The 21,442-nt window shown below is 38.5% G+C and overlaps 5 protein-coding genes across 5 annotated transcripts; 3 read left to right on the top strand and 2 right to left on the bottom strand.

Annotated features, from left to right (window-relative positions):
- The first annotated feature begins 500 nt into the window (after positions 1-500).
- LOC111379381 (probable carboxylesterase 7) lies at positions 501-1,971 on the top strand. Its single transcript, XM_023002743.1, has 3 exons — positions 501-554; positions 864-956; positions 1,039-1,971. The coding sequence occupies exons 1-3, from the start codon at positions 501-503 to the stop codon at positions 1,969-1,971; spliced, it is 1,080 nt and encodes a 359-aa protein (XP_022858511.1).
- Positions 1,972-2,663: 692 nt separating this feature from the next.
- LOC111388416 (2-hydroxyisoflavanone dehydratase-like) lies at positions 2,664-3,950 on the top strand. The gene has a single exon (XM_023013108.1). It carries the CDS (start codon positions 2,879-2,881, stop codon positions 3,809-3,811), a length of 933 nt encoding a protein of 310 aa, XP_022868876.1. The 5' UTR covers positions 2,664-2,878; the 3' UTR covers positions 3,812-3,950.
- Positions 3,951-10,343: 6,393 nt separating this feature from the next.
- LOC111379372 lies at positions 10,344-13,044 on the bottom strand. Its single transcript, XM_023002734.1, has 2 exons — positions 11,574-13,044; positions 10,344-11,488 (listed from the first exon to the last, which is right to left on the bottom strand). Exons 1-2 carry the CDS (start codon positions 13,042-13,044, stop codon positions 10,344-10,346), a joined length of 2,616 nt encoding a protein of 871 aa, XP_022858502.1.
- Positions 13,045-13,059: 15 nt separating this feature from the next.
- Positions 13,060-14,810, bottom strand: LOC111379363. Its single transcript, XM_023002726.1, has 2 exons — positions 13,621-14,810; positions 13,060-13,525 (listed from the first exon to the last, which is right to left on the bottom strand). The coding sequence occupies exons 1-2, from the start codon at positions 14,808-14,810 to the stop codon at positions 13,060-13,062; spliced, it is 1,656 nt and encodes a 551-aa protein (XP_022858494.1).
- Positions 14,811-18,793: 3,983 nt separating this feature from the next.
- On the top strand, positions 18,794-20,087 carry LOC111388407 (2-hydroxyisoflavanone dehydratase-like). The gene is made up of 2 exons (XM_023013099.1): positions 18,794-19,295; positions 19,408-20,087. Exons 1-2 carry the CDS (start codon positions 18,875-18,877, stop codon positions 19,938-19,940), a joined length of 954 nt encoding a protein of 317 aa, XP_022868867.1. The 5' UTR covers positions 18,794-18,874; the 3' UTR covers positions 19,941-20,087.
- Positions 20,088-21,442: the final 1,355 nt, after the last annotated feature.

The following is a 21,442-nucleotide window of genomic DNA, read 5'->3' as shown; positions in this document are numbered from 1 at the left end:
GCACAATAAAAAATTTGCCGAGCCCCCCACTTATAAGGGGGCTATAGCCCGAGCTTTCCCTAGAAAGAATACATTTTTTTGGGTGAAAATTGGAACCAACCAGGGGTTAAGTCAAATACTACAATTAATTTTAATCATATATTTTATAGAACTCATAACTATTTAACAATATATTTTATCAAATTTTACTAAAAATCTGATTTTCCAAAGCCCCATTCATTTTTTTGAAACACATTTTCAATTACACATTTTTTAATAAAATAATATTACGTGTAAATTCAAAAAAGTTTCTTAATTTTTAATCATATATTCTCCATTAATCTACTATTTAAAATGCAATCTTTCCCCTTGGAATGAGGCTTAAACATGGGCAGAATTGGCAAAAAGGCTTGCGGGCTCAGGCTGCCCGTGGCCCGATCTACAAAAAGCTCGAGGCTCGATTTGAATGAGCCTAGGCTCAAGCCGAGCTCAAAAAAAAAAAAATTGCCGCGTAAGGCAGCATGCCAACTGCCTTTAAACAAAGGCAACCAGTTGCCTTTAAACATAGGCAGTTGGTAGTTGCCTTTACTTAAAGGTAACTACCAATTGCCTTTTGAAGGGGGAAAAAATCGAGATAGCTTAGCTTGATTTGGGCCGAGCCTCGATTTTTTGGTCGAACTTTTGTCAAGCTCTAGCAAAAAAAAAAGGCCCATCTTCAAAAAGCTCGAGCCTCAATTTTCTACTTGCGAGTTGATTCGACTCGATTCAATTCGACTGGTTGACATCTCTAAACAAGGGTAATTTCCAATCGATCAACTTGAATTGAAAAATGCTAAAAGGGGCAGGGATAAGGAACCTTCGCTCTTTATCTGAATTTTTGACAGCGAGCCCTTGATTTGACGTCACCTCAGCTCCGGTCAAATGCCCTGTCCCCACCCAGCAAAACTCACTTGAATTTCCGTCAATTTTCGGTGCTGGTCATTAATTAAAGCCTAATGCGCTTCTACAAAAATGTTCACCCATTCAAGGAATTTATGTACCTCTTTATTTCTTCACTAGTTTTATTTTCCCATTTCAATGGCTTCGGATTCCAAGGAGATAGCTATCGATTTCTCGCCTTTTTTTCGCCTGTACACCGATGCCCGAATTGACAGATTAACTCCTAATCAACTTGTTTCACCCTCTGATGATCCCAAATCAACTGTCAGATCCAAAGATGTTGTAATTCTAACTGAATCCGGCGTTTCTGCGCGGATTTTCTTACCGAATGTTAGGGATCTGCCACAGAAAATCCCCCTTCTGGTGTACATTCACGGCGGGGCTTTCGTTCTCGGATCGCCCGCAAATCCGCCATTTCATAATTTTGTAAGCTCTCTTGTCGAAAAAGCAAACGTGATGGCAGTTTCTGTTGATTATAGACTAGCCCCTGAAAACCCGCTTCCAATAGCATTTGATGATTCGTGGGAAGCATTTCAGTGGGTGATTTCACATTTCAATGGCAAAGGACCGGATCAATGGATAAACGAATATGCCGATTTTGGGCGGGTTTTCTTGGGCGGAGAGAGTGCCGGAGCCAATATTGCACACGACGTAGCAATCCGAGCAGGGGAAAATAAACTTCAAGGAGTTGAAATTGATGGGCTTTTTTTGGTTCATCCATATTTTGGTGGCAAAGAAGTTGATGAGCTGTACAAAATTTTGTGTCCTGCCAGTAGTGGTTGTGATGATGATCCAAGACTGAATCCGGCTGTGGATCCCCGGTTGCGGACCATGGCGGCGCGTAGAGTTCTGTTCTGTTTAGCAGAGACAGATTTATTGAGAGAGAGAGGGAGGGCTTATTATGAAGGGTTGAAGAAGAGTGAGTGGGATGGAGAAGTGGAGATAATTGAGACAGAAGGAGAAGGCCATGGGTTTCATCTGTTTCATCCGAATGCTGAGAAGGCTTTAGATTTGATGAATCAGTTGGCTGCCTTCTTGAATCATGAAAAATAGAATGTCATTAGAAAAGAGTAAATTATAAGCTGCTTTTCATTCAAGTACCTAATTTGCTATAGTACTGTTGATTTACACCAGAATAAAATGAGTTTGAGGTTTCTGAATTTCTTGTTTCAAGCTTGATTCGTAGAACTTACTTAGAGCTTGTTTGGGTGATTTTTTGAAAAAAAAATGAATTTGGAGAAAATAGCTTTAAACAACACATCCTCCAAAAAAGATATTTTTTATTTTATTATTATTTTTTTTTTTGAGTGAACGTGGCAATTACTCAACTTTCGTTACAAGTGCGGTCGATGTATATAGAATGAAAATTTACGAGTTATATCAACTAACCTATTAACATAGCAAATAGGTCCTCGGATAAAAATTAAAATGATGTTATTCAGTATCATTGATTCAATCATCAATTTAGGTGGTAATTGTATTAATTTAATGTAATGTAATGTCACATAATTCATTTAATTGAATCTATCGAATGTAGTAATCTAAATTGATGTTTTAGCATAGTTAGTGCTAAATATTATTATTATACAATCTTGCAACATGTACGTTATGGTTTAAATAATAATTTACATAATGTCGTTATGGTTTAAATAATAATTTACATAATGTCATATTACACTTTATCATTGAACATTTTAAAATACTGTCAATTTTTTAATCCAATTATTTTCCTCACAACTAATCTTTTGGCATTGGTTCTGAACAATTTCTTTTGACAAAGTAATTGGGAAGTCGTTTATCGAATTTTTGATGTGCTTTATGGAGCCTCCTAGTCCTCGAGGCAAGTGCCGGGGCGTAAATGCCACCCCACCAACCCTAACCACCATATTCCAATTAATATCCATTTTCAGTTTAATATCCTCCACAACGTATGAAAATCCAATCTTAAATCTTTTCCTTCATGGATCCCAACGTAACTGACCTAATTCACGATTTCCCACCATTCTTCCGAATCCACAAAAATGGCAAAATCGAGAGGTACTTAGAACCCGATATTGTGCCGCCGTCGAACGATCCAATCACCGGTGTACAATCCAAAGACGTTGTAATTTCGCCGGAAATACCTGTCTCAGCGCGGTTGTACCTCCCCATAAGTGTAACTCCCAATCAAAAGCTGCCACTCCTTATCTACATTCACGGCGGCGCTTTTTCGATCGAATCGGCGTTTTCTTCCCTATACCATGACTATCTTAATATTCTAGTAGCCGAAGCTAAGGCTATTGCAGTGTCTATTGAGTATAGATTAGCGCCGGAACATCCTGTTCCGGCGTGTTATGACGATTGTTGGGAGGCAATTAAGTGGGTAGAACTGCACGCTGGTGGACAGGGTCCAGATCCATGGTTGAATGAATTCGCGGATTTTGGTCGGGTATTCCTCGCCGGCGACAGCGCCGGAGCCAATTTATCTCATAACGCGGCAATACGAGCCAGTCTCGACGAATTTAGATCTGAAATCAAAATTGTCGGTATAGTTTTGGTTCATCCATTCTTTGGGAACAATGAACCTGACAAGCTCTGGAACTTTATTTGCCCGGAAACCACAGGGTTGAATGACACGAGACTGAATCCGGCTGCGGATTTGGATATGTTGTCGAAATTAAGGTGCAAAAACGTGCTGGTTTGCATTGCAGGGAATGATCGGTTGAAGGTAAGGGGACAGACTTACTATGACGCAATGAAGAACAGCAATTGGAAGGGCGAAATTGAAATTTTAGTAACTGAAGGAGAAGATCATGTTTTTCATTTGTTTAAGCCAACATCCGAAAATGCTGTTTTCTTGTTGAAGAAAATTGTCGGCTTCATGAATAAGGACATGCTTCCCTCTGTTCTTTAGGTTATGGAGATGGAAGTTAAAAAGCATGTTTATGTTTGTTGCTCGGTATTAGACTGCGGAATAAGATATTAAACCCTAGTTTAGTTTTATTTCCGCTTTGATGTGATCAATATCATGACTATAAGATTATAATTGAAAAGATTGTGTTCCAATCAATGTTTGTTTGGTAAACAAATTGGATGTAGTCTTTTAAAAAAAATAAAAAATAAATCTGATCAAACCAATCAAACTTAACTAACTCAGGTTGGTTCGAGTAGGTTTGACACATATAATTTATTTGGTTTGGTTTTCTTTTAAACAAAACCATGGTCGATCTATTCAGTTATGGTTTGAAGTCTCAATTCGTTAGTAAACCGAATCAACCCACTTATATGCTTACCATTTTTTTTTATTTAAGAAAAAATCAAAATCAAAAGATAAACTTTAATCTCATAAATATATACTGTGACCTTACAATACAAATTCTATTTTTTAGTATTTAGTAGGGAATGGAAGAATTAAAATATATGACCAAATAACCTTCAATTATCTAGCATAATAGTATTTAATATCTAGACGAACATATACACCAAATTTCATATCCAAATAACAAACTAAAAACTGAAAATCAACAATTAGGAAGCAGTAGATTTTATATATGCTAAATACAACGTAAATTCATTACTCTGTGAACATCGTAAAAATCAATATTCTCGACTTTTCTTTTCATCCCACGTTTTATTTGCCTCCTATCAGTGAATAAATTATAAAATAAAAAAAAATGATAAATTTAGTGCTTGATCCAATTAAAATGCTACACCTACCTTTCACACATTGGACCAACGGCCTTTTTGTATTGCTTTCCACAAATGTCTTTGTGTCTCACAATTTTTTTGCCCCTCATTGGTCCTATCGAATATGCCATTAGTAAAAATTGTGTTGTTTTCAAATTCCTGGAGATTTGGACATTGGACAAAGATTTTTCTACAATTTTAATTTTCCAAGGTTTTCTTTGAGGTTAATTTTTATTTTTTATTTTTCTTTGGTTTGATTATGACATAGGAGACAACATATTCCACTTAATTTTTTCACTCATTTTTTTGTAGTTTAGTGTTCATAGCTTTCAATCCTTTTCGCTAAAATAAAATATGGTTACGCTTCTTCCAGTTGTCGAAACTGAAATTCAACTACTCTTTTTGAAATTTGGTATTTAACTTCGTTCTTCATTTCTTCCGTTGCTTGAATGAAGAAACTTGATTAATCAATTTATTATTTCATATCTTCACTGCACGTATTCACATTTTCCCAAAATTTTAGCATACACTATTAAACGTTAGCTAATTCAAGTTATCAAATAGACAATAAAATTTAGTATAGATCTCAATATTGTGGTCTGATTTTTATATGATGAAGGTGGTTACCAAGTTGCATTAACTCTTTGGATAGTGAGTTACACATATAATATAATTAATATATAATAATTATAATAAATCAATTTTTTTTTTTTAATTTTGGTGGTGACTTTGATTTCCACGTACAGCATTAAAAATAGTCAATGCAATTATTTGAACAAAGCCCTCGTGATCTTGGGCCCCTATTCAAGTGCAATGGAGCCCGTCAATTTAGACCATCACCTTTCATATGTTTTCAATATTTCATTAAATAAAAGACGTGGCCCCACAAACATGACACAATGATAAAGTAGAAAGATTTTCTAGGGAATATTAGAGATTCAAATCCCCACGATAGCTGAAAGACAACATTTATGTTGGAATGTAGCTGTTCTATGGAAACAAAGTTTTCGTGTACTTTGTCGCTCTTCCAAGAGTCCTGTCCGTACGTCGTAAAGGAAGGTCCATAGAGAGGAGAACCGCGTCCCAAATGTCTGACCCAAGTATGTATAAACTGTAATCGCATCCAAATTTACCCTGGTGGCGAATCAGAGGGAAGACCACCACTCCTCAGAATTAGTCGGACGAAATTCGGACACCTAAATCATAAAAAAAAAAAAAAAAGACGTGACAGTGAGATTACTACTATATTTGTCTAATGAAAACAAATACATCTAAGTTTTATAAAATAAGACGAGAATAAAATAATTGTCGACTGTAAAATCTCTATAAAATAATAATATTGTGATTGAAAAAATAATTATTTTACAGAGATTATTAATTTTTCGATAGATTAGTAAAATTATTTCTAGTCAACGTTACAAAAATGTGATGGATGTCGAACAACTCTTGAATTATCTTAGAGAAAATGATACAACGGTGGAATAGCCCACCGACGAAGAGATTATTCAAGAAATATTGAATATACATACCAATGATGATAATTATGTTTTACTAATTTTTCTGCTTTTGAAGTCTTTCAAATATCGAAATTTTAAATAATTTTTCCTTTACAAAATCAAAGAAATGCACCAAATATGGTATAGGCAACCAAAAATTATAAAAAAAGAAAAAAAAGGAGAGGAATGATGTTGAGTTTTTCAATTGTTTAAGCCAACTTCCGAAAATGCTGTTTGCTTGTTAAAGAAAATTGTTGGCTTCATGAATAAGGACATGCTTCCCTCTGTTCTTTAGGTTATGGAGATGGAAGATGAAGCATGTTTATGTTTGTTGCTCAGTATTAGACTGCAGAATAAGATAATAAACCCTAGTTTTGTTTTGTTTACTCTTTGATGTGATCTAATATCATGGCTATAAATTACAATTGAAAAGATTGGGTTGTAATCAATGTTTGTTTGGCAAACAAAATTGGATGTAGTTAAATAGCACAATAGTCCGTAGGCCTGTGCCAAAAAAATGAAAAAAAAATAAAAAATCAACAAAACCAATCAAATCGAACTAACTCGAGTCAGTTTGACATAGGCAATTAATTTGGTTTGGTTTTCTTTAAAACAAAAATATTGTAGGCCGGTTCAGTCATAATTTGAAATATCAAATCGTTGGTTAACCAAATCAACCCACTTACATATTTATCTTCTTCTTTTTTTAATTTAAGAAAAATAAAAATTAAAAGATAAACTCTAATTTCATAACTATATACCATGACTTTACAATACAAATTCTATTCTTTAGTATTTAGTAGTAGGAATGGAAGAATTAAAATATATGACCAAATAACATTCAATTATCTAGCATAATAGTATTTGATGCTACCAAAAATCATACCTGCAGATTTCCCGAGTTTGATGATTTGAGTTAAGCACGATCGTAATCTTCCGGTACCTGAAACAAAGGCAACCAGGTGTGTTCTCGTCGCCCCTCTGATACTTAAGTCAGAAAGGGAATTATATGCGTGAGACTATAAGCTGACAAACAATGAAAAACGTACCTGAATAATGGCTTAAGATTCTGTATTTATAGTAGTAAGCGACATTCTCCTAGTGGGACTCAACTAGCTGGATGTCCTTATCTGTTGGAGTCCTGAATAGTTAAGGAGTTGGTCAAATTCCATAATTATATGTGGGATAGAATCCTTGCAGGAGTCAAGAGTCCTAATTGCGTAGGAATTCTAAAGGGTCAACCATTGTAGGTTGTAAGGGGAGCATATGCCCGAGGACTGCTGATGCTCGAGGACAAATATTGCAATATGCGAAGCAGCCAAGCGGGATGTGGCCGGGCATAATGTCTCGAGGACGGCACATGCTTGAGGACACCATAGTTGGAGTTATAAGTTCATCAAAAAATAGTCGTCGGGCTAATGTATTGATCGGGATGCTGGAAATGTCACTATCATTGGCCCCCGTGCATATACGCTCGAAGACTTCGCTCGAGGATATGATGCAAAGAGACTGGAAATAAAAACTCGAATATTTAGCTCGAGGATGTTTTTGATGATAGGTGTTCAGAAGGGCTGACGTGTACTGAGGTAAGCCCTAAAATAGAAAAAGGCGGTAAAAAATGGTAGAGGGTGGATGTAGGACACGTGTCCATATCTGACGGTCGGGGTAGTGACCTTTGGACTTCCTGCTCCTGTTGCCTATAAATACCCTCTCCACATTTCATTTTTCACTTTTTACTCTCAGTAAACTTCTCTTGCTAATCGTCGGGATCGGAACTTTGAGTTTTTAGGCGTCGACTTTAAGGTAAGACCTCGAGTTTTTTAAGTTATTCTTTAGGCATTTTTTACCTAGGTTAGGATGTCTAGCAGTAGCAGCAGTGAGTCTTTGTCCTCCTCCTCGAGGAGTACTCCCGAGGACATAGAATGCTCGATCATACCTATGGATAGTCGACTTGGAAGCTGAGTGCTTTCTTCTTCAGAAGGAGCTCGAGGACTCGAAGAACGACGTCCAGAAAGCTCGGGAAGAGGCAGGAGCTGCCAAGGGCGAGGCCGAAGGTTTAAAGCTCGAGATCGAGCGTTTGAAGATTGATTTCGAAACTCACCTGGCTGAAGCTCGAGGGATTGCGATCGAGGATTTCAAAATGTCCGAGGAGTTCAACGGGCTTAAGGGAGAGTACGCCATGGGCTCGTACTTCGATGCTTTCAAGGAGGCTCAGGCATTTTTAAGGTCGAAGCCTGACGCCAAACCCGAGGATTTAAAGAGCATCCCTGAGGTTGCTGATGACCTCGTGCTTTCAGAGTCCGAGGAAACCGTCGAGGACCATGAGGTCGATATTGACGGCGAGGACCCGTTGGAGGAGCAGGGGAGCACGGCCTTGCGAGAAAGAGTCGAGGACCTAGATTAGTTTATGTTTTTTGCTCGATCAAGTATTTTGCTCGATCAAGTATTTTTCTTTTTGCACGTGTATAGCTGATGTCTTGATCATGACAAACTCAAATAGCTCGACGTTAAGATGGTTCAATAACTCGACCCCTAAGATGAATTGAAACTCGACGCCTAGAGTAGTTAAATATCTCGAGGACTCAATTTGTGAAATCATTTCCGAACATTATAGCATGTACACAAAGTTATCCTGAGGACTCAATTGTAAAATCATTTTTGAACATCAAGTGTTGAACTCGAGCATGTAAACAAGTTACCTCGAGGACTCAATTTGTAAACTCATTTATGAACATTATGTATTGAGCTCGAGCTTGCACAAAGTTCTCGATGACAAAAAAGATTAATTATCTCGATGACAAAAAAGATTAATTATCTCGATGACAAAAAAGATTAATTATCTCGATGACAAAAAAGATTAATTATCTCGATGACAAAAAAGATTAATTATCTCGATGACAAAAAAGATTAATTATCTCGATGACAAAAAAGATTAATTATCTCGATGACAAAAAAGATTAATTATCTCGATGACAAAAAAGATTAATTATCTCGATGACAAAAAAGATTAATTATCTCGACGACGAATTAATCATCTCTACGATTGAGAAGAAATAATTAGATTTTAAACAAGTTATAATGCCGAGGACTGTGGTGAATGTAGGATGTAGTTTAACACTTGACGGTAAAAAAATATCCCGACGACAGTATTGAATTACCTTGAGGACTAATCGCGAGGGGTGGTAACCTCGAGGTGTATGAAGAATTATGACCGACCTCTGTACAGAAGTATATCCCGAGCTTTCACTTTGGAACCTTAGACAAAAATTCATAGATGTATGTCCACGGGATGTTTACTTGTGTTGCACGATTTTGATGTGCTGATTTTGGGCTCCAAGGTTTTGGTGTTTGCTCGGGGCAAGGCTTTGGACTGCTTGTTCGAGGGTAAGGCTTACATTAGCTTATCGAGGACAAGGCTCAGGGCGGCTTGCTCAAGGGCAAGACTTACATTGGCTTGTTGAGGACAAGGTTTAGGTGATTCCTGGACGCAAAGCAAACTATTGGGTTGTTATATCCGAGGTTCGAATTTTTTAATTCCTCGGACTGGACTCGAATTTATATTGTATCCAAGCTGCCTACGTACCCAAACGGGATCAAGCCGAACGTAGTTCATTACAAAAGAAAACGAAAACATGCATGGACACGCAGGGCCACTAAACTAGAAATAAAATGCAAGGGCACGCAGACCCGAAAAAATAACATTCAGAAGAATTAAAAATGCAGGAAAAGAAAATCTCCTAGATGGCATCGGGAATGTTATTTGTAATATATTTTCAGATTATCGGCATTCTAGGGTCTTGGAAGAGGTCTACCTGAAGTGTCTCTTAGGCTGTCTGCTCCTTTGCAAACCTGTCGTATGACCTCAAAGGGTCCTTCCCAGATGGGCCCGAGCTTCCCTGAGGGGTGACCTACTGCTTCGGCCCTCCTCAAGACCAAGTCGCCAGCTCTGAAACTCCGAGTCTTGACTTTGCTATTAAAATGTTTTGCTGTCTTAGTTTGGTAAGAGGCCACCTTTATAGCGGCTTGCTCTCGTACTTCTTCCAAAAGATCAAGGTGTTCAGTTGTATGCCCTGAGGTTTCTGGCACGAGCCTCCTATGGCTTGGCAGTCTAATTTCCACCGGGACCATTGCTTCAATGCCATACGCTAACATAAAAGGGGTTTCTCCTATGGTTGTCCTATGAGTTGTTCTATACGTCCATAGTATAGAAGACAGCTCGTCGGACCAAGAACCCCTAGCATTCCTAATTCTCGTTTGGAGGTGTTATAATGTGATTCGATTTGTTACCTCGGCTAGACCATTGCTCTGAGGATGCGAAACTGAAGTCAGACAGTGATCAATCCCAAGGTTTGAGCAAAAGTCCCTAAACTGTTGATTGTCAAATTGCCTGTCATTATTGGTGATGAGGACCTTCGGTATCCCAAACCTGCAAATGATAGACCTCCAAGTGAAGGCTCTTAGCTTGGGCTCCGATATCGTGGTGAGAGGTTCGGCTTCTGCCCATTTTGTGAAATACTCAACTGCTACAGCAACAAACTTTAATTGACCTCTTGCCACAGGAAAGGGGCCGAGGATGTCAACTCCCCATTGTTCAAACGGGGCCGAACAATTAATGTTGGTGAGGTCTTCGGCTGGTGAGTGTATAACATTACCAAACCTCTGGCACCTATCACATCTCTTAACATATTCTGAGGCGTCTTTCTTCATAGTTGGCCAATAGTACCCATATCGTATGAGTTTATAGGACAGGGCCCTCGCTCCTTGATGATTCCCGCACACACCTTCACGAACTTCAGCAAGGGCCTGGGATGATTCTGATGGTCTAAGGCACCTTAGGTATGGAAGAGTAATACTTCTGCGAAAGAGGACACCGCTGATCATGCAGTACCTAGGAGCTCGAGCTCTGATGCTTCTAGCCAACCTGGCATCGCTTGGTAGATTTCCACTTGTGATGAATTCTATGATTGGTTCCATCGAAGACGGTTCATTGTCAATGTCCATGACGTCGGGGATTTGATTGATGCTGGGTTTTGTGATGACTTTGATGTGAACTGTTCTGTCCAGGCAATCTATCCCCATGAACACAAGCCTGGATAGTGCGTCGGCTTTTCCGTTGTCCTTTCGAGCAACTTTTGCAATTTCACAACTCTTGAATTTTCGTTGAAGATCCCGAACCTTCATGCAGTACAAACTCATTTTCTCGTCTTTCCTTTCAAATGATCCTTCAATCTGTCCAACCACCAGTTGTGAATCGCTGAATACCTTCACGAACTCGAGCTCAAGGCTAAGGTCTAGCTCCAGGGCAATAACGACGGCCTCATACTCGGCCTCGTTATTGGTTTCTTCAAACTCGAACCTAAGAGTGCATTGAATCTCCGTATGTTTGTCAGGGTTGATGATGATAACCCCTACACCCGAGCCCGAGGAGTTCGATGCTCCATCTACAAAAATTTGGCCAAGTGTCCAAATTGGTGCTCATGCTCGAGTCGTCACCTAGCCCCCGAGGCCTAGGGGTTAGTTCTGCAATGAAGTCGGCTAGTGCTTGGGCTTTGATAGATGGGCATGATTTGAATTCGATGTCAAATTCTCCAAGCTTGATCGCCCATTTCATCAGTCTTCCTGAGACGTCCGACTTCTGAAGTATATGCCTAAGTGGTTGATTAGTGAGCACCACAATAGGGTGAGACTGGAAATACTGCCGGAATTTTCTTGCTACTATAACCAAGGCAAGGGCAAGTTGTTCCGCCAAAGTATACCTTGTTTCCGCATCTAATAGGACCTTGCTTACATAGTAGATAGGTTGTTGGACTCTGTTAACCTCTTTCACCAAGACCCTGCTGACCGCTTTTTGAGATACGACCAAGTACAAAAATAAGGTGTCACCAGGCTCAGGCCTAGTGAGAATAGGAAGAGATGCCAATGTTTGCTTGAGCTCCTGAAAAGCTTTCTCACAGTCTTCACTCCAACCAAAGCCTTGGGTTCCTCTAAGGACTTTGAAGAAGGGATAGCACCTGTCTGATACTCGGGACGTGAACCTGTTTAAGGCTGCTATCATACCAGTCAACCTTTGTACCTCTTTCTTGTTCCTTGGTGATTCCATAGATGCCAAGGCTTGTATTTTGTCAGGGTTAGCTTCTATCCCTCGGTGAGTGATCATAAAGCCCAAGAACTTGCCCGAGGCTACGCCAAATGCACATTTTGCGGGGTTCAACTTCATTCTGTACTTTCGCAAGGTGTCAAAAACCTCTTCAAGATCGGAAATATGCTGGTCCATCTGTTTGCTCTTGACCACCATATCATCAGTGTACACCTCCACATTCCTTTCAATCAAGTTAGCAAAGACTTTGTTGATGAGCCTTTGGTATGTTGCCCCTGCATTCTTCAAACCGAAAGGCATGACCTTATAATAGTATATGACGGAATCGGCCATGAATGACTTCTTTTCTTGATCTTCCTCGGCCACGAGGATTTGATAGGCAAACTGTCTTTTCTTCTGCTTTACTGGTCTGGCCCCTGGGCTAATGTTAAGCTTGTGGACTGCAATTTTGGGGTCTATCCCTGACATATCCTCAACCTTCCAGGCTAAAATGTTAATGTTGCGAGATAAGCAACCAATAAGTTTTGTCTTTAGGGTAGCGTCAAGATCCCGACCAATCGTTACCTTCTTATTATGCTCGAGCTCGATTTCCATCAATTCTTCGACAGGAGCAAGTTTGACTTGTTGCCCGTCCTCGGGATCCATCCTCGAGATTTGCATGACGTCGTTATTTATTTCACGAATGCTGGCAACATAGCATTGTCTAGCAGCTGTCTGGTCTCCATGCACGACCACAACGCCATTACTTATTGAAAACTTCATGGCTAGGTAGAAGGTAGACACAATGACTTTGATCTTGTTCAGGAGTGGTCTTCCCAGAATAACGTTATAGGCCATTGAGACACATACCACTTGAAAGGTTGTCATCTCCGTAACCTATTTCTAGCCAGAACCCAATGTTAGAGGAAGCTCGACGACACCTTCTGGAGTGATGACTCCTCCCCTAAACCCTTGGAAAGGAGTTTTAACCGCTTTGAGCTGTTGAGATGAGATTCCCATTTTGGCAAAAGCCTCTTGTGAAAGTATATTGGCCGCACTCCCGTTGTCAACCAAGATTCTCTTTATTTCAAAATTGGCCACAATCGCTGAGATGACCAAGGCGTCATCATGTGGAAGTGATACACCTTCCAAGTCCCTGGTTCCAAAAGTAATATCCTCCAGCTTTCCATGAGGCATCCCAGAGGCCAAGGCATATTGTTGGGCATATTGTTTTCTTCCACTGTTCGAGTCTCCTCCCGAGGCAATACCCCCAATGATGATATTGATGGTTCCAGCAGTGGGTTGACCATCCCTTTTTGCTTCAGGGGCTTTTTCCCTACCATGATCGTTCCTCAGGCGTTTGTCGTTACTAAGAGTCCTCTTTTAATAAGGGCTTCAATCTCCCGTTGCAGGGCCTTACAGTTCTCCGTGGTATGCCCATGATCTCGATGGAACTCACAGTACGTGTTCATGTCCCTGGATTCGGGTGGTGACCTCATTCTGACAGGCCATTTGAGTTCCTTCATATCCTTGATCTCCATCAATATATTTGTTTTTGACGTATTTAAACGCGTGAATGACGTCGAGGGAACCTCCTGTCTCTGTTTTCTCCGAGGTGGTTCTTCACGGGGGTTCAGGTCGTGCTGTCGTTTATGCTCGACCGTATCATGGGATGGTCCAACCTTTCTCGGGTTCAGTGTTTCCTCCATATTTATGTACTGCTCGGCTCGAGTAAGAAGCTCGATCACTATTTTTGACGGAGTTTTGGATAAAGACATCTTGAAAGCCTTACACTTTATGGCATATGTGAGGGCAGAAACTGCTGTAGTTATATGTAGGTCGGGAATCTGAAGTCTTTCCTTGTTGAACCTGGTCATGAAGTCATGTAGGGTCTCATTTTGCCCTTGTCTAAGTTGCATGAGGGAAGCCACTGTCTTCCTGATGCATTTACTGCTTGCGAAGAAAGCAGAGAACTTGTCCGCCAAATCCGAAAATGAGGTTATGGAGTTGGGCTCTAAAATTGAGAACCAACCCCTAGCAGCATTCGTCAAAGTTTGTGGGAAGGCCTTGCACATCACCTGATTCGGTGCGACCTGTAGATTCATGACGTCCGTGTATACGTTAAGATGATTGATTGGATCGGTGGTCCCATCATATTCTTTGATCCTAGGATACTTAAATCTGTCTGGCAAGGGGAATGTCAATATCTCGGGAGTAAAGGGAGTGCTGGGACTAAATCTTGCTGACCCTTTGTTACCCTGAAGTAGGCCCGCCGTAATTCCTTCTTGAATAATCCTAGCGAGTTCCTCGGACTCTATGGTCACTGATCTCAAGGCTGAGGTCACATGTGGTATGCCCGAGGCCCCTACTCCGTCATTGTTAGGGACATGTCTCTGAGCTCGAGCTTGAGCATCAGCCATAAAACCCCCCTGGGGTGCCTGTGTGGGTGACGGATGTGAATTTTTTTGACTTAGCAGTTGAGTCAGTGTGGCGACCTGTTGTCTGAGCTCTTCAAAGGCTCCGGTAGTGACGACTGCCGGCTGGAGCTCTGGCACTTTTGATGATTCCTCTTGAGGAACAGGGATATCCTCAGGAGGAGGTTGGTTTGGAGCGGATGAGCTTGCTGGTGGAAGACATGAACGTGTGTTTACCATGGCTTTTGGTAGCGCTTTCCACAGACGGCGCCAATGATGCTATCAAAAATCGTACTTGCAGATTTCCCGAGCTTGATGATTTGAGTTGAGCATGATCGTAGTCTTTCGGTACCTAAAACAAAGGCAACGAGGTGTGTTCTCGTCGCCCCTCCGATGCGTAAGTCAGAAAGGGAATTATATGCGTGAGGCTATAAGCTGGCAAACAATGAAAAACGTACCTGAATAATGGCTTAATGTTCTGTATTTATAGTAGTAAGCGACATTCTCCTAGTGGGACTCAACTAGCTGGATGTCCTTATCTGTTGGAGTCTTGAATAGTTGAGGAGTTGGTCAAATTCCATAATTATATGTGGGATAGAATCCTTGCAGGAGTCAAGAGTCCTAATTGCGGTAGGAATTCTAAAAGGTCAACCATCGTAGGTTGCGAGGGGAGCATATGCCCGAGGACTGCTGATGCTCGAGGACAAATATTGCAATATGTGAAGCAGCCAGGCGAGATGTGGTCGGGCATAATGTCTCGAGGACGGCACATGCTCGAGGACACCATAGTTGGAGTTATAAGTTCATCAAAAAATAGTCGTCGGGATAATGTATTGATTGGGATGCTGGAAATGTCACTATCAGTATTTAATATCTAGCTGAACATAAACACCAAATTACATATCCAAATAACAAATTAAAAACTAGAAATCAACAAATAGGAAGCAGTAGATTTTATATATGCTAAAAACAACGTAAATTCATTTCTTTGTGAGGATTGTAAAAATCAATATTCTCGACTTTTCTTTTCATCCCATCGTTTTATTTGCATCCTATCGAACCATTGGATGAGTGAATAAATTATTTAAAAAAATGATAAATTTGGTGCTGGATCCAATTAAAATGCTACACCTACCTTTCAGAGATAGGACCAACGACCTTTTTATATTGCTTTCCACAAATGTCCTTGTGTCTCACAATTTTTTTTGCCCCTCATTGGTCCTATCTTATCGATTATGCCATTAGTGAAAATTGTGTTGTTTTCAAATTCCTGGAGATTTGGACTTTGGACAAATATTTTTCTACAATTTTAATTTTCCAAGGTTTTCTTTGTGGTTATTATTATTATTTTTTCTTTTGGTTGGATTATGATATAGGAGACAACATAGGAATAGCAATGGGCGGGTTCGGGACGCCCTTGCCCACCCCGCTTTAGACGGGCCGAGAATGGGGCAATTTTTTGCCCCGTTTAATTTTTTTTTACATTTTTAAAGTTTTGAATTATGTTATTATTAGAGAATAAAATACAAATTTAAAACGAATTTTTAAAGGGTGAATTGTTTAAAAATAAAATTATTTTTAATCTTTTTTTTAATTTTTTTCTTCACGAGGCAGGTTTCGAGTGGGGCAAGAGTCCCACGCCTCGTGACGGGGCACCCCACCTTGCACGCTATTCACCTTTTCCCAAAATTTTAACATATATTATTGAATGTCAGCTAATTCAACTTATCAAATAGACAAGAAAAATTAGTTATAGTATAAAAAATTTGATTTATTGTAATTATTATATATTAATTATATTATATGTGTAACTCATGATCCAAAGAGTTAATGCAACTTGGTAACCACACATATAATATAATGAAGGTGGTTACCAAGTTGCATTAACTCTTTGCATAATGAGTTACACATATAATATAATTAATATATAATAATTACAATAAATCAAATTTTTTATTTTGGTGGTGACTTTCATTTCCACGTACAACATTATAGTTAATGCAATTATTTGAACAAAGCCCTCATAATCTTGGGCCCCCATTCAAGTGCAATGGTGCCCGTCAATTTAGACCATCACCTTTCATATGTTTTCAGTATTTCATTTTATACCCAATAGCAATAATTGACAAGGCTATGCTTAAGACAGTGCCTCCTTCAGTATCGAACAATATTAAAATTAGAAAAAGAAGTTAAGTCTGGTCGTATGTCAAATTGTGAAGTATTTTTTGGATCAAATAAGCTCTTCATGTATATTAAAATTGCGCCCAACTTGTTTTGCTTGGCCTTGTATAACGACAACTTTAACGTGATAAATTCAGGTTTATTCCATTGTGATATTAATGAAATCCTTTATAAATCTAAATATTCTCAATAACTCATGAATTTATAAGAATTCCATTAGTAGAGATATTTTAAAAGATTTGAATGAATTCCAAGCTTAAAAAAATATATAGCAAACTTTTTTGAAATTTCACAAATTTTAATAAGATTCTTATGAATTCTGTGAAAATCTATTCAAATTCACGAGATTCATTAGAATTTATAATTTTAAAAAATTCGTTAAAGTCTTAATTGAGAACATCCCTCATACTGCTCGTGTAAAATCTACCTACAATGTACAAGTACTTTGAACACTCATTTATTTCTCACGCGCCTAAAAGTATAAATCGAGGTCTCTGCAATGAAAATTCACGTGGGAGTATATTTTATGTTTTAGGGGTTTTCGTTGGGCCCAATTTTGCATATTTTCCACACCTAATTGATACTAAAAATTGAATTACAAAGTATGATTTTGACTCATTGGCTGTTATTGTGGAGATTAGTTTTCAAAAAATTGATTACATTGACAGGACAGGAGGTGAAATTCTTTACGTAAAATAGTGAATATTATCTTGTGACGGAATATAAGGGAACGCAATAGTTGTTGCACCGATTTTAAGACTTGAAAAGGTCGATTTAGTCTAGTTCTAAACTGAAATTTGAATGTTTTCTTTCGAGAAAAACTCTCACCCTTAATCACAAAAGCGTTTATAATTATTTTTCCTCTCCCCATGGGCTTGTCCGGATAATTCAACATGTTTGAATCTACATAGTATCTGGCACACCTATTTAATGAGCTTAAAATGAGACAATCTCAGTACAACCAACCTCAATAAAAGTAACCTAAAACCGAATAATCGGAAATGCATCATGTAAGGGTGTCAAACAGGCCGAGCGGTTCGTTAAAACTCGGCTTGTGGGCGGCTCGGACTCATCAAATGACGAGACCGAGCCGAGCTTGCTAGGCTCGTCGAGCCACGGCCCACGAGCTCTCGTCAAAAAATATGTAAATTTAAAAAAAAAAAAAGGCCAAAAATGTGCAAAAATAAAAAAAATCACAAGCTCGCAAGCAGCTCATGGGCTCGGCTCGGCTCGACACGCTTGTGAGCTCACGAACTCGCCCCGGAGCAACGAGCTCAAGCTCAGCTTGTCTTTCATGAGCCACGAGCCCGAACCCAAACCCAAACCCGAGCCCGAGCCGATTGCCATCCCTAAATGCATGCATAAAAAAAGCTGTACCATCCTTCTTTAAGGGCATGTTTGAGCCACATTATTTCAAAAAAATATATTCTTAAACAGTGATTTGATATCATTTCAACCACACATTCTTTAATAAAATAATATTACACGCAGATCAAAAAAAAATTTCTTATTTTTTAACCTCATATTTCCTATCAATGCACTATTCAAGAATGCATTATTACCAAAATGATGTGGCTCAAACACTCCCTAAATGTATAAAGCTACTCTGACAAGAAATGAAAACATGGTTTAAATCCAGGTGGCAGTACCTGACCAGGTTTTTTTTTTTTAAATTGGCCAATCAAATATTAACACGGGGCACCTGAATTTAATACCCGTTCCCATTCCCTGTTTTTGTTAGCAAAGCCCGAATCTTCTGCCTCATGGTCATAGTCATAGTCATAGTCATCCCACCGTTCACAATCATAGAAAGTAAAAAATTACGTTCGGTTTTGGGAAAAATATGAGGTGTGCGTCTAGGAGCCTTCGAACCCATCTAGACAGGATACAACTATGACCTTTTGTCCTCTTGCGAATTCAAGCAATGATTATCATTTTTCTTGCTCCAAAATTTAATCATACGTTCAGCTAATAAAATAATTTTATAAATAAATTCATATTTTTTCTATTTTTTAAATCATGCATTCTTTAAATTAGTGAAACTTGTCCGACAAATGTTTAAAACGAAATTATTGCTTCTATACAAGTTATCTGCGTAGATATTTTTCTCCTACAATTTCACCATGGCTGCAAATTCAACTGAAATACTTCATGATTTTCCCCCAATTATCCGAATATACAAGGATGGAAGAGTGGAAAGACTTTCAGGCGAAGATATTGTTCCTGCATCAGTAGATTCAGAAACTGGGGTTCAATCCAAAGACATCCAGATTTCACCGGAATTGGATATATCTGCTCGGCTCTACTTGCCAGGAACCGCTAATCCTGGCCGGAAACTTCCACTTCTTGTTTACTTTCACGGTGGCGGCTTCGTGGTGGATTCGCCCTTCTCTCCTTTGCACCATAACCACATGAATTCACTCGTCGCTGAAGCCAATGTTGTGGCGGTTTCCGTTGGTTACAGATTAGCACCGGAGCACCCTCTTCCAATTGCATATGAAGATTCTTGGCTTGCACTTAAATGGGTGGCCTCTCAATCTACGGGTGAGTTTTCTGGGTTGAGATTTCTCCCTAGTTGTTTTTAATTGTCTTCAAATCTCCCGATTGCGAAGCGAACCTTGGCTTGAACTGAAATGGGTGGCATCTCAATTGACAGGTGATAAGCATGAGCCATGGATTCAAGAATATGCTGATTTTGATCATGTTTATTTAGGAGGAGACAGTGCTGGTGCCAATATAGCACACAACATGGCCATAAGATTTGGTCTTAAAAAGTTGGATGGGATCAATCTTGATGGGATTTTTCTCACCTGTCCATTCTTTTGGGGAAAAGATCCAATTGGGAATGAAGATTCAGGCTTAGTAGTTCCCAAGAGTTTTGTGGATAATTTATGGATTTTTTCTTGTCCAAACACAACAGGATTAGATGATCCGTTGATCAATCCTTCCATGGATTTGAATCTTTCAAAATTGGGGTGCACAAAAGTGCTTATTTATGTTGCAGAGAAAGATCTTCTGAAAGAACGAGGTTATTATTACAAGGAAGCATTGATGAACCGTGGGTGGGACGGAGATGTTGATATTGTCGAGGTTAAAGGGGAAGACCATGTTTTTAGTGTGTTTTCCCCTAATAGTGAGAACGCGAAGGCTATGTTCAAACGAGTCGCTCTTTTCATGAATAATAAGTAGTCCTTTCGATGTATGTTTCATAAATAGATTCGACATCGCGTGTGTATCTAATATGCTCTTATGCTTCATTTATGGGTTGGGAGCTTGTAATAATTTGGCGTTGAAAAGAAAATTATAAAAATGATTGTTGGAATAATGTTCGAATTTCTATGGTATTTCTTCCATTTATATTCACAACAGGTTCTAATCGGTTGACTGGAACGTGAAGAGCCAAAATTAAGTTCCGAACTTTGATCCTAAGAGATTCTAAAACGAAATGATATTGACATTTTATTTTTGTTCGGGTTTATGGGGTATTATTATAAATGACCTGCTACTATTCATTTTTGATAAAATGTCTATTATACCCTTAATGAAATAATTTATCATATATTGCACAAGATATCCTTAATTTATTGGGATAGTCTTAAATTCCTCTATTCCTCTCATTTCGAGTTTTAATATATAATTTCATCCTTTGATCTAATAAATTAGCATAATCTGTAATATAATTATCATGTAATTTACTAAGATTATCAAATTCCTTCGATAATATATTCATAATCTCTAATTGAGAATAAATATTTTCTATTTTTTCCATTAATCTATCTAACAGATTATCTAATCCTTTAATTGTATAGCCTGGCATTATTCAAATAATTTCTTGCAAACTTTATGAATAATAACATATTTAGACAAGTTTTTTGCAAACATAAACAATAATAATCCCTACGATTCTTTCAAGATATTAGAAGAATTCTTTCTAAATTTAGCAAAGACAATAATTTTACCTTACTTTTGGTCTTAAATCTGTATTCTTAGAACCGAGTGACCTTCAGGCTCTGAATCTGCAAACTGCTCCCTTAAACGGCCTCTTGCCTCAATNTTTTCAAATTTAATTTCTTTTTTATTTTTAACAACCTTTTTTATATTATATGGTCCTCTCTTATATTTGGGCTTTTCCATTTTGTAGTTATTCATTAATAATTTTTTTTTTTTCCTAATTATTGGTTAGATTTTTTAAGGACTAAAAAAGAAACTTTTTATTATATAAAGGGTTGGTTGTTAAATTTTTCCAAGGATATTTTGGGTAGTTTCAAATTTCTAAAAAAGTCAAAGGCCATTTTGGAAAAGGTTATTTACTATTTGGGCCATTTTCATGTATATCCCGAGTTTATGTTACAGATTGAGAACGTAACCGGCTAGAATGCTGATCCGTGGAAAGTCCCAAAGCCAAAAGATTAATGCTTTTGATAAAAATGTTTCAGTAGTTCAAAAAGTAGAGTAAATTTAACCAATAATTACTGAACTTTACACTTGATTACTAGTTGCTCACTCATCTTTCACATATTACTGAATGCTCATTCATTTTTTCATATAATTACTCATTCATCACTCGTCTCTTCAAATAATTGGACGACTTTTACGGCAAATTTTTGACAACTTCCGACCACAAAGAATGTCGAATTTTGATACCGTTGGAAAGTCCACGATGTCCTCTTCAATTATCACCTAAAATCTCA

This window comes from Olea europaea, chromosome 3 (genome assembly GCF_002742605.1).
Source record: "Olea europaea var. sylvestris chromosome 3, O_europaea_v1, whole genome shotgun sequence".
Taxonomy (NCBI): Eukaryota; Viridiplantae; Streptophyta; class Magnoliopsida; order Lamiales; family Oleaceae; genus Olea; species Olea europaea.
This window is presented reverse-complemented; position numbering and strand designations above follow the sequence as displayed.

What these genes read in the sequence shown, in the direction of transcription:
- LOC111388407 (XM_023013099.1), top strand. Translation starts at nt 18,875, where the DNA reads ATGGCTGCAAATTCAACTGAAATACTTCATGATTTTCCCCCAATTATC. An exon ending in GGTGGCCTCTCAATCTACGG is followed by an intron (nt 19,296 to 19,407) that starts GTGAGTTTTCTG and finishes CTCAATTGACAG; the next exon opens with GTGATAAGCATGAGCCATGG.
- LOC111379381 (XM_023002743.1), top strand. Translation starts at nt 501, where the DNA reads ATGCCAACTGCCTTTAAACAAAGGCAACCAGTTGCCTTTAAACATAGG. An exon ending in CCTTTAAACATAGGCAGTTG is followed by an intron (nt 555 to 863) that starts GTAGTTGCCTTT and finishes AATTTTTGACAG; the next exon opens with CGAGCCCTTGATTTGACGTC. An exon ending in TCCGTCAATTTTCGGTGCTG is followed by an intron (nt 957 to 1,038) that starts GTCATTAATTAA and finishes TTTCTTCACTAG; the next exon opens with TTTTATTTTCCCATTTCAAT.
- LOC111379372 (XM_023002734.1), bottom strand. Translation starts at nt 13,044, where the DNA reads ATGACAACCTTTCAAGTGGTATGTGTCTCAATGGCCTATAACGTTATT. An exon ending in CCCTAGGCCTCGGGGGCTAG is followed by an intron (nt 11,489 to 11,573) that starts GTGACGACTCGA and finishes GCTCGGGTGTAG; the next exon opens with GGGTTATCATCATCAACCCT.
- LOC111379363 (XM_023002726.1), bottom strand. Translation starts at nt 14,810, where the DNA reads ATGGTAAACACACGTTCATGTCTTCCACCAGCAAGCTCATCCGCTCCA. An exon ending in GAATCCAGGGACATGAACAC is followed by an intron (nt 13,526 to 13,620) that starts GTACTGTGAGTT and finishes GAGGACTCTTAG; the next exon opens with TAACGACAAACGCCTGAGGA.
- LOC111388416 (XM_023013108.1), top strand. Translation starts at nt 2,879, where the DNA reads ATGGATCCCAACGTAACTGACCTAATTCACGATTTCCCACCATTCTTC.